Source organism: Chiroxiphia lanceolata, chromosome 1, assembly GCF_009829145.1.
Source record: "Chiroxiphia lanceolata isolate bChiLan1 chromosome 1, bChiLan1.pri, whole genome shotgun sequence".
NCBI classification, from domain to species: Eukaryota; Metazoa; Chordata; class Aves; order Passeriformes; family Pipridae; genus Chiroxiphia; species Chiroxiphia lanceolata.
Window position 1 is genome coordinate 41,009,263 of NC_045637.1, and position 12,130 is coordinate 41,021,392.

General features: G+C 37.7%; 1 protein-coding gene across 2 annotated transcripts in view; it reads left to right on the forward strand.

Moving 5' to 3' along the window:
* Nucleotides 1–11,523, forward strand: part of ATP6V1H (ATPase H+ transporting V1 subunit H) — a 45,283-nt gene extending 33,760 nt beyond the window's left edge. For both annotated transcript variants that reach the window (XM_032695164.1, XM_032695173.1), the window contains exons 13-14: nucleotides 747–860; nucleotides 11,140–11,523. In XM_032695164.1, coding sequence (XP_032551055.1) covers nucleotides 747–860; nucleotides 11,140–11,200 — 175 coding nt within the window. In that variant the 3' untranslated portion in view covers nucleotides 11,201–11,523. The remainder of the gene's footprint in view (nucleotides 1–746; nucleotides 861–11,139) is intronic.
* The last annotated feature ends 607 nt before the right edge of the window (nucleotides 11,524–12,130 follow it).

Here is a 12,130-nt window from a genome sequence, read left to right on the forward strand (position 1 = left end):
TTTTATGAAGAAATGATATGTTCATGAATGCGACACAAGCTTTCATGTGTAATTCACGGGGGATTTGGTATAGCTATGAAAAAGCTGTGGCTGACTATGGTGGTAAGGTTCGTAGTGAAAGATGAAGCTGAAACATAATTTTTCTGGAAATGGTACCTTAGCAGCCGGTTCTGCCTCTTGTGCAGGAGTAACTGTGGCTCTAATACAGTTTGAATATCAAAAAGTGCTATATGTACCAGGTGGGTGATTTAATAGGTATTGGTGTGATTACAAGGATTTTTCTGTGCTGGACTAGATTGGGGTTTTATTCTTACAAAAAATGGAGTGACCTGGTTATCATCCATTTGTGGAGGAGAGGGCAGCACTACCTCCTACCTAATAATTGATAATGCTGTACCCTGCTGACCCTTTCAAACTGATATTGAGCTGGATAAAACCCCTCTGAAAAGGATTCTTTCCTTGATTGTTTATTTCAAAGTTAATAGAAGTAGATAGCGGGAAGCAAACAGGAGTCCAGTACAAACACTTTCTGTTGTTGTGAATTCTTAAAAAAAAAATTTAAAAAACCCAGTAGGTAGTAGGAAATAATCTGCATTTGTAACATGGGAAATAAGATGTGTATGTTAGGAAATAAATATTATATGTAACTTAAACTTAACCTCTTAATGCCTTGAGTGTGAAGTGGTTGGATAGGATAGCTACCCAGAATTCAAAGTAATGTCAAAAAACCTGCTCCCCTCTTTCAGAGTGATTGAACAGCTTGGTGGTAAGCAGCTGGTAATGAACCACATGCATCACGAAGACCAGCAAGTTCGTTATAATGCACTACTGGCTGTGCAGAAGCTGATGGTTCACAATTGGTAAGTGAAGATTATTTAACTTGCTACTAACAGTGAGAAATCTTGGGTGTGGAGAGAGGATTCAAGACAGTAGATTTCTTTAAGGGGCAAATAGCATTTTTATGTGGAAAGACAGCAATTTTTAAACAATAGAGCAATATGATCTTGGTTGTAAGAACTTAGCTTTTCTGTGTATTTTGGAAGCAGTTGAATAGAGTAGCTTTACCTTACATGGTTGAATGTCACGTGAGTAATTCACTTGAACAATGTATTTTAACTAAGGTTGGATATTAGGAAAAGTTTCTTCAGCCAGAGGGTGATTGGGCACTGGAACAGGCTCCCCAGGGAAGTGGTCACAGCACCAAGCCTGACAGAGTTCAAGAGCTTCTTGACAATGCTCTCAGGTACATGGTATAATTCTTAGGCCGGTCCTGTGCACGGCCAGGAGCTGAACTCGATGATCCTTGTGGTTCATTTCCAACTCAAGATATTCTATAATGATTTTATTTGGACTGCTTAATATTCAGTACAAGCTGTAATTTAGGCTTGTACTTGTTCAAGTACTTAATTGGCAGTTGCTTTACCAAGTGCTACCTGACCATTCCTTTGCCTTGTTCTTTACTGTAGTCCTTTCTCCCATTCTACACTGTTATTTTTCTGTTGCCATTTTAAGGGTTGCAGATACAACTTTTTTGAACTCCTGGAGTAGCAGACATTTATAGGCTGGTTGGTTTGGTGAAGTTGAAAATCTCATGTTGGTACCTCTTTCATCAATCACTGAGAATAGTGTTTGAAGTGAAGTTTTTCTTTCGTTGCTTGTTAACTAGTTCTCTAACAACCCTGAAGTCTTGTCATGTTTTGCCACAGAACTTGCTGGTGGGTGATGCTGCCTTTCCAACAGAGCACAGGATCTTTATAGGGAAGCACCGAAGGGGTGAAGTTATGAAAAACTTCATGTAACAACTTTGTATAACTTGCCAAAGTAATTAGGTATTCTAAGCATAAAGCATGGAGAGTTAAAAATACTAATTAGGAGTTCTTAATCTGATTATTAATTATGATTACATCAGAGCTCATATTTTCAATTTGGCATTGCCTGAAAGGAAGATGAAATGCAACAGTACATCTGGGTACATTGGAACATAGATGTTGGGATACAAACAACTAATTTAATTTTGAACTTTAACATCCTTTTATTTCTGGAAAGCTTAGTGCTTGGAAGTATCTGTAACTTCTTTCAGTTTTGTCACTTCTGAGACAATGTGATCTTTTTAAAAGACTGAGCAGTGATGATGCTAGCGTGTGCAAGTGGTAGGGGAACAAGGTCTGTTGAGTGCCTTCTGACAGTTTAAGTCGCCTACTTGTCCTGACAGGCTGGCAAGGCTGACAAAGAGCTCCTGTCATCTCTCCCTGCAGCGTATCTTTGGTAAAACCAAGCTAGTTTTCTGCCTCTCCTTCTGAAGAATATGGGTTTTAGTTCACACGTGTGTTATATTCATTTTGTCCTACTCTCTCCCTCTCACATATTGTGGGAACCTTCTATAACAGAGAAACATGTTTAAATATCCTACTATGAAAAATCCAGAGTTAATATTCTCCATGTGTAAGAAGTACGTTGGTAAATAATATGGAATTTCTGAGTGTGTGGAGATGGAGACTAAATGCATGGTCATGTGCAACCTAATTTTTGGTCATTATTGTATATTACACTCCACTCTGCTTCTCAGTTTGATACATTTCTCACTATGCTATTCTCATATATTTGAAACATTCTGAGTATTATAAACCAGTTGTAACTAAATAGAGATTATGGCATGGGAGGTTAAGTTACTGAATTTGCTTTCTGCAGTAGGGGCAGGTGTGTTCTGATGTCTTGAAAATGTGGTAATAAATATATGAAACACCAATCTTTCTCCAGCACAAACCTCACTGGTAGTAAAACTTTTCCTGAATGCCTAACCTGGCTCTTTTGCACTTTCAACTTGAGAATACTACTTGTAAAAACATCATGTCTGATCATCTAGATTTGTCTTGGTTTTTTAATGGCATGAACATTTCTGTGCCTGCTTTTCACAGTTTTTGAACCTTTAGACTTGAGACTGAGAGGGAGATGGCAAAAACATCTAGTTTCAGATCTTCAGAGGTGTCAGTAAAAGGATCTATATAACTTAGTGCCATTTTCAGATCCATATGGTCATCTCTGTAGGGAGTATTTTCCTGTTCAATTCTTATTGGAACAAGCCTCTGAGACACATTATCCTTGGCTCATATTTGCCAGAGTAGTGCTCCCCCTGCCATGGACATCAGATAATTTCAGCTAAGGAAATGACACACTGTTCGAATGTGGGAAGCTGGATCTGTTTTTGTATAGATCTGGCTTTTGATGAGTGTCAGGAGCTCTTCTGTTTCGTTGCTGTCCCTTCTCCCCAGAGAAGCCAAGTCCCCTGAATGCAGCACAGTGCAGTTTATGTACCTGCTTATTTAGCTTTACTTCATGAGGTGGATTATTCAGCAACTTCAAGGTTTTGCTTTTCTTACTCTTCAAAGCTGGAGAAACAATAAACATTTTTCCTCTTGCTTCCAGATATTCTGGAAGTCCAGTTATTTCACTCAAAGCAATTGTCGTGTGTCCTTCAGTTTAATTGGCATGGAACAACTCTATATTACTGTCTGTGACACATGCATGACAGAAGTAGTCAGGCATTTCCTAGTCTGGAGGCTGACTGAGATAAGGATGCGAAAATACAGGTTTGCTCTGCCAGGATGAGGCTTGGTGCAAGTGCTGTGCCCTGAAGAAGCAGAGTAAGGAAGACTTCTGGTACTTGAATTGAGGGAGTGTCATGGGGCAGCTGAAGTATCATTCTGCTTAAGATGCAGCTGTATCATTAGACTGCTAATAGCTCAACTTAGAGACAGTTAACTCCTAAGTAATTTGAGTAGTTCATTACAGGCTGCTCAACTATCTTTCCCTTAGGGGTTTTTAAGTCAGGGATAAATGGGGAGAAATCAGACTGTCAGGCATTGTGTTAAATGGTGAAGCTGTGTTGGCAAAAGCAGTAACTGCTGTCAGCTTTTCAGATGAGATAAGTTCAGGTGAAATATTCCAGTTACATTTGCACATTAAATCATCATGCACTTGATGCAGCAGGGAGCAAAATTATCTTTTTGGCATCTCTTAATGCCTATACATCGTAATTAATCCTGAGTTCCACTCTGATTTGAACTGTGTTAGTCATGGCACCCCGTGCTGATGGTAAAAACCTGTTATTGGCAAGTGGGAGAGTTTGGCCTGGCAACGATAGCACAAAGTTTTTTGTGTGTCCTGTTCAATCTTTACTTTAACTATATAAGAGAAACATCGTCTCCTTATTCCCTGTCTTTACTGGTGTTCAGAGGCAATACCAACTTGTTGTTTTTAGTATTAGAAACTTGTTTTGGGAACCTAATCGTGCTTGGAGCAATGTTCTTGATGATGCAAAGTTTAAAGGAATCAAATCATTAAGTTCTAACAGCACTTACATGTATCACTTTAAAGAAACACAGTATGTTAATCACTACAGATGAAGCAGGTGCCTTTCATGTGCTTCATGGCACAACATTTTACTGAATTTCAGGGATGGGTTGTTGTGACTCAAAGGACCTTCAAATTCCTTCTATGAACAACAGAGAGAAGCAGGTTTTAGAGCAGTGCAGAGCAGCTTCAGTGCCTGAAGTTAAGCAGTGGGAACAATCTTTTGTCTTTTAAGATTTGTAAACCTAGCATCTCTTGGCTCCATTTTAAAGGGGTTAATTCCAACCTTCTATTATTTCACTAAAATAAGATCTAGGTGAAATCTAGATATCGTGCATATTTTATGCATATTTTATTTGTGACCTTACTGGTCACCTAAAACATAGTGCATTAGTTTGCACAACTTGCTTATCTTCTAGGCGGGTTAGGCCCAGGAAAGTTTACTCATGTCTCGTGTAGTTAGAGCAGCATATTACTTTTTTCTTGCTCTGTTAGCAGCAGTGCTGCTGGGAGTTGGGGACCAGAGGTCGTAAACAGAAGAGAATGGTTGCAATATCCAATCTAGCTGACATGCAGAGATAGATCACGTGTGATCTTGTTCATACAAATGTAAAGTAAAATGCAGTGGCTTAACCTCTGTAATTCAAATGTTCTTCACTATTCATACAAGTGCTACTGAAACCATAGTGGATCTGATTGCAAACTTGTTTATTTTTCCTCTGGCTGGTTCAGGGTAATGGGAGAGCTGGCGCATTGGCAGTTGCTCCTGCTGAGTAAACTAGTGGACTGTGCTGCCCCATCTTTCTGCTTATGCTGTAGTAGTGAGCTGCTGTCAGGGAGGAATCCAGCTCTTACCTCTGGGCTCAGATGCGATACCTCATCTCCCAGGTTCCTGAGCTATAAACTTCCTTTCCACAGGCAGACTTTTAGAATAAGTGCTCTCCAATGCATTGATACCTACATGGAGAGTATGAGTATGTTGGCGGACGCTAAACAGTGGGAGTTGGGATGTATCACTTCAGCATGATCAAGTATGGTTTAGGAAGTGGAATTAATAACTGGCATACTGATTGAAGCAACAAATTTGGATGACCTTTGAAGATACAACAGTTTCATATGTGATTTAAGTGCACATCCCAGACAAAATTACTTGCTTTCCATCTTTTAAAATTGAGAGTTCTGCAGAGAGACATTAAAAAAATTTGAAACTGCCTAGGATTTGCAGTGTTCTATATTTAGAAATTTATTCTATAGATAGGTTCCATACCATGATTGCATTTGGTAGTGAGAAGTGCAAGGTGTAGTGAGAGTTAACTGGCAGCCATAAAGCTTGTGCCCCCTGCCCCTTGGTTTTTCCCCCATCCCAACACTGAGGTCTGGAATGCTTAATAGGGTAGTAGACTTAAATCTGGGAAACAATGCCTACAAGATAGTGCACTCCACTGTATTTATTTGTCCTGTTTCTTAGCCTTCATCATCAATACAATTCCCTTTTAGTAGTTAAAAGAAGTTAACTAACTGAAAAGTTTGAGTAGTGTTCCTGATAAAAGGTAATATTTTTTTAAAAGAACAGTTTCTAGCTGAAATGAGAGAAGTTAGGCAAAAATCCAATTAGTTACAGGCACACTGAGTATCTAGTGGAGTGCTCCATCTTTTTATTTGAGCATAAATATGTATTATTTATGTATATGTATATATAAAGCTTAATTCCATACAGGTAGGAGGTGGGGTTTTTATTGTGCATATCCTCTCTGGTATTCACACTGTGATCGTGTTTTCTGTCATAAGATCTCTACACATTGCAAAACCACAGTTTTAGTATTTCTAGAGCATGTGATAATGTGGAGCAAATATTTTGCAAATATCAAACATTCTCAGTTTGCATTTTCTTTTTTCAAAGAAATTGCTCATTTTCATGTCTTACACTGAAAAACGTGTCACCAAAGAAGTAACTTTTTGATAGTTTACTTCTGATTAGTATTACTTTAAAGATTTGATTTCCTGATAGGAAAAATCAGTTAAACATTATTTATGTCAGTCATTCTGACGTATGCTGGGCAAACATTGAAGCTCATATGTGTTGAAAGCGACAAAATTCTTTGTGGAAACTAAATCTTCTGATTAAATATAAAACTACTTTCAAACCATGTTTCATGGTTTAGTGATGTGGTCTTTTTTAATTCACAGAAGGGCTCTGTGTGTGAGCTCACAGTGTATCTTATAAGTGAAAAATGACTTATACTTTGTCTCTCAAATAGAAAGGCGTATCTTGAATTGCATTTGTAGTCTATTTTCTTTCAAAATCTGATCAAATACTTAAATAATAGCCTTGTTATAACACCTCATTGATCTGCTGTTTCTTCATATGTGAAGATGTGAAGTCTGTAATAACTTCTTCAAAAAAGGGACAAAACCTCTCTGAAAGGAAACTGCTTAGTGAAAATCAGGTTCTTGCAGTGTCTCAGTTTGAATGCATTAATTTTTCATTTCATGTCATAAGGAGGGCTTTAAACCATCCTATGAGTAAAGGTTTTAGTAATCAGGAGATTATCTGTAGATTTTCTATCAATGTTATTGCATTCAGCTGAAGACAGGCTCCATTTGGAAAAAACCCACCTTTCATGTAACATTTATAATCCTTCTGCACAACCATTCAGACTGTTTAGTTTTAATGTGCATATCAGAATGTTGAATGTCTCTCTCTAGTGAATAATTAAGGTGAAACAATGTCCTAAGTGCTGTTCATCTTAACAGTTGGCTTTTGTTCTACTTGTTTTTATGAAGTGGAATCTGTAAAACTACATATTGAGAACTGCAGGGAATTTTGCAGTATCTCCTCTCTCTTAGGATCCCCAGCCATATATGTAGGTCAAGGAGATACATGGTAAAAATCACCATGGTTCCAGTGAAATAACAATTTGATGTGGTGGAGTCCCAAACTGTTTGGTCAAAGTAGCTTTGATTCTGTTGCATATATGTTTGTTTCTTTGGTTTTGGTGTTGGTTTGTGATGGCTTACCTTCAGCACTACTTATGGTCTGCGTTGGTATAATAGACAAATATTTTATAATCTTTAGCATTTAAAAATTGAAGTATTTCATATTGCATTAATCCACTGAGTCAAAGAAGAAAATTGTGTTCAGCAAACAAGTGACAGAAGAGGGCTGCAGTTTTCCTGTGATAGCACTCCAGCTTTGTCAGTCTTCCCAGCCCAGCTCTCTAGGAAAATGTCTCTTTGTTTTTTTAGTTTACTGCTTTCATAGCTGTACAATTTCTGTTGACTTCTGTGAAGCACATGATAATGAGGAGCATAACATAATACATAAAAATATCCAGTGATATAACTTGGGATCCAGCAGTATGATATGTTAATATTCCATTTCAGGAACCCAATATTAACTTCAGGTTTGATTTGAGCCCTGGCTTCTTTATTTTCTTTCCTAGTTTCCAAGACCATGGCTCTGTGGCAAGGCAAATACACCTGTGGTGGCCTCTCTCCAGCTCCACCTACCTTTCTCCCAGGCATCACTAGCATTAGTGTGACACTACAGGTGTTAAGCCTTGAATCAGGTTCAAGGGAGCTTCTTAATAGAAAGCAATTCAGTTGAGAGTTAAATGAACAGAGAGCAGTCTCACCAGAATGCCTTAAATGCCCTGTGAGAAAGGCAGGAGTACACAGCTGGAATGGGTTAAAGGGCAGCTGTTCCAGCTTTGTCTCCCATTGGATTAGGTCGAGATTTGACAGATGGTTGCAACCTTGTGTTGCCACCGTGTGCCGGCTGCTCAGAGGTTCCAGGGAGTGCTAGTCTGTGGAGTTGTTTCTGCAGCACTATTACACTTCCAAGAGCAATGCTTTCACGGGACAGTTTAGCCTGCTTAGAATTGGGAATATATCAGTTGTGTAATTCAAATACCTATTTGTAAAGCCACAATAAATTACTAAAACTGGTCCATCTCTCTCTACAGGTCTAATAACCTCTCTCCACGTTATTAGACCGCTAGCAGAAATGCAACATAAAGATGGCAAAACTGTTCGATCTGTTCAAACTATTCTCTCTGCTGCCTGTCCTGTGAACTTATTTAACTGCTCATCATATATTTATGATTTTTCTGTAAACACTGTATGTTGGCAATGTTTTTTGAATGTGTTGTGTCAAGTGGCAGACTTTCTACTGTAGCTTTATTACACTTCTGTACCCTTTCATAAGGGAAAGGATTTCTTTAGAACTAGCTTTTCAATTTCGCTCTCAAAAGCATGGGACTCTAGGTTTGTATTTAGATAGAGAAAAATCAAATCAATACTTTTATTTTGTCCTTTGTCGAAGGAAGGCATCCTATCTGTTGGGAACCTCAGTCTGCTAAACCAAGGTAGAAATTGCAGATGTTCAAGACTATCAAATGTTTTTTGGATAACTTGGCTCTTTAATAAACAGGAAGCAAAGTTTGAAATAAATATTATAAAAAAGAAAATATGAAAACTTTACCCTTTGTTTCTTCTATGCTTCATCTACTTTTTTCCCCTTCCCTATAATTTTCGGTGTTCTTTCATGGCCAGGTAAATCTGACTGCACTGGAATTTGGAGTATAACACTAAAAGCAGTACAACTTAAACTTCAAGACTTGTTCCTTTTAGCACACAGCCTCTAGAAATCTGTTGCATGTATCTTAAAACTTTCCCTTCTGTCATTGATTGTTGTTGACAACAGTCCATTGGTATGTAGTATATATTAGTATAAAATTTTCAGGTAGTGTCTTGTGCCACTGTCCTTGCCTATGGACTTAAACTTCACACCTACAAAAGGTTTCGTAGGGAAGATACTGTTCTACTTACTGTATGTTGTTAGAAGTCGAATATGTCTCTGGGGGCACTAAGTACATACAAAATGTGCTACTGCTCTGACTTCATGGAGATTTTTTCTCAATATACTGGACTATGGTGGGAGCCTTCATCATGCATCTGAAACAGTGTAAGCTGTGCAACAGTTGTAGTGTTATGGATTGTTAGCTTGATTGATTTTCCTACTTCAAAGTAATGGTGTAGAAATTTCACATTCAATGTGGTTCATCTGTGCTTTAAGAATAAGTAATGTTGTGGGCTTGTAATACGGTGAGCAGAGCCATGTATGAAGCAAGTGTCAAGGCTTTCAAAGCTCGACGTCAGAGAAGAAACACTAGAGTCAGTACATGCATGTAGGCATGAAACAAATGAAAAAAAATAACTTCCAGTGAGCAGGACAATGTTTGATGAGTTTGGAAGACCTTCCATAGTTGCTGGCTGTGTTTTTGGATGACTTTCAAATTTTGTTTGTTTTGGTGGTACACTTTTGAGTCCTGTAAAACCACAAAAAAGAGCAGCTCATTTCATTCTTTGCCCTCAGGAGTCTCTACTTTGAGGGTGATAACTTGCCTGTTATGGTCAAGAGTCATATCTATTGAGTGCAGCCCAAGCATTCTACAGCAACACCTGATGAAGCTGTGAAGGAAGGTGCTAAATTGTAGCATATGGTTCAGCATACAAACTCTGTGTTATTTTCTTTGCCAGTAATGTTTGAAGGTAACATTGTATCTTACAGGAATTTTGGTTTTCTGGATGCTTAATGCTAAAACTGAGAAAAGGGGTGTTGGGTGATGCAGTTGAGGTGCTGAACTTCATTGTGTGATAGGAGTTGTAATGCACAGGGAATAGCTGTTCCACAGGACACTAAGCTGAAAACTATTTTTTGAAATGTGCAAAAAGAACTGATATTTTTAATTTTTTTTTTTTTAATAAAGCAAAAGCATATACTCAAGTTAGGGGATTTTTTTTTTTTTAAGACTTCATTCTGAACATCATTCCTCTGAGCTGCTTCTACTGTTTAACCTGTGTAGGTTGAAATATCTGTGTAGTGAGAAAAAACGTGGTGCTAAGTGTATGATCAGCAATGGAAAAAGAACGCCTACATTTCACGAGTCCTGAAACCTCTCTTTCAGCTGATACAGTGGTGCAAATATTGTGTTTTCTGTAACAGGCAGCAACCCAAGTATTATTGTTAAAGACTTCTTTCAGCTTTTTTGTGGTTCTGTGAAGTGTTGATCTTCTTTCACAGGAGAGACTGAAGAATTGAAACATCCGGAAGAATTGTGCAGTTATTTTTCCATAGAATTTAGATATTGTTGCTCAAGGCACATACTAATAATCTGGGGAGTGTTTTTTCCTGGGCTGAGAGGAGAGAGAGAAAATAAGTGACTTAGTGCACTTCAAAATGCAGGTGAAGAAAACACTTTAAAGAAGTGTTGGTATACTGTGGGACTAGATTGATTCTGTCTTCTTTTTCCCAACTTGAATGTGCAGTTATTCAGTCAGTGTCTGTTTTGTTAGCCTATGGGTTATATTGCCAGTATGTCATTGGTGTTACTTGTGCTCATGCAGCTGGGTTATGGGAAGAAATACTTTTAAATGTTTTGCCACAACCTCTGAAATGTATTTTGCAACAAACAAAATCTGTGAGCTTCATGTGAGTGTCCTGTATCAGTTTTCAGGGTGTCTAAATGTTACCATTGGGCTTTGACCTTTTCTAGACAGCTTTGTTGATGTTTGATTTGTATTTTATTTTCATAGGGATAGTTGATGGATACCTAAAGCTTGGGTACTCTGATTGTTGCTTCAGTTGACTGTTGACAGTAGACGTTATTTGAAGGAATAATTCTGAATTTAAAGCTTTTTCTTCTTTATCTACTTCATACTTCCCACCACTATCCCACTCCCCAATCTCCAGGACATTTCTCAATCTAATTTTTTGCTGTATTTCAGGGAATACCTTGGAAAGCAGTTGCAGTCAGAACAACCTCAAACGGCCACCGCACGGAGCTAAACATTTCCGTCAGTTCATGCAGTTCATGCTTACAACTACAGTATGTTTGTCTTAAAATTAATATGAAGAAAATACTGAAATCACATGTTCCCTCTCTGCTACTGGTGCATAAACATTCCAACTTTCCTCTAGTGTTGTTGGCTTGGTAAAAATTTGTTCAACTAGTTCTGATGCTTATGCCTATTAGCTTCTTGTTCTATTCTGAATGTATATGAAGAAATGTGGCTAATATATTGCATTTGTTTTATGTATTTATTCTCTTAATAAAGAATATTAATAAAGGATGTCCCTTCCATAATGGATGTTATAATTAACCCAGAAAATTTGTTCTCTTCTTTTTGTGGGTTGTCAGTGTTGTCACTTTCCAAGGAAAGCAAATAGTCCTTATATGTCTCCAGACAAAATTTGACTTGGTGTTCCATAGAAAGTACAAGAGCCTGAGAAATGTTGATTATGGGTACTAAAATATAAACCAACTCTTAAAACAGTTTTAAAATTGTATATAAGAGCAAATGTATAGGTGGGGCTTTTTTTAGTGTGGGGTACTTCTCTTCTTAGAGACTACATTAAAAAATCTGGAAATGAGAAGAGGAAAAGAAAATGAACACTCTTCCCTCAGTGAAAACTGGTGCACTCAACACTATTAGTCCAGCAGTATAACACCACTGTTGAGGCTGTAGATCAGAGATCAAGTTGGTGGTTTTTTTTTAATAACAAATTTGGCTATCAGTATTTTATGTGTTTTATAATTTGACAGTATAAAATATATAAGCATCAATAAATCTAAGATGATCTTGGATTGGCATGTGAAAACAGTTTTGTTGCATAGATAGAAGCCTGGCTCCAGGCACTTGCAGCATTACATAGTTAATATTCTTGGAATTCATTTTTAGAATTTAAAAAAAAAAGGAGCAAAAATAATCTTGTTGG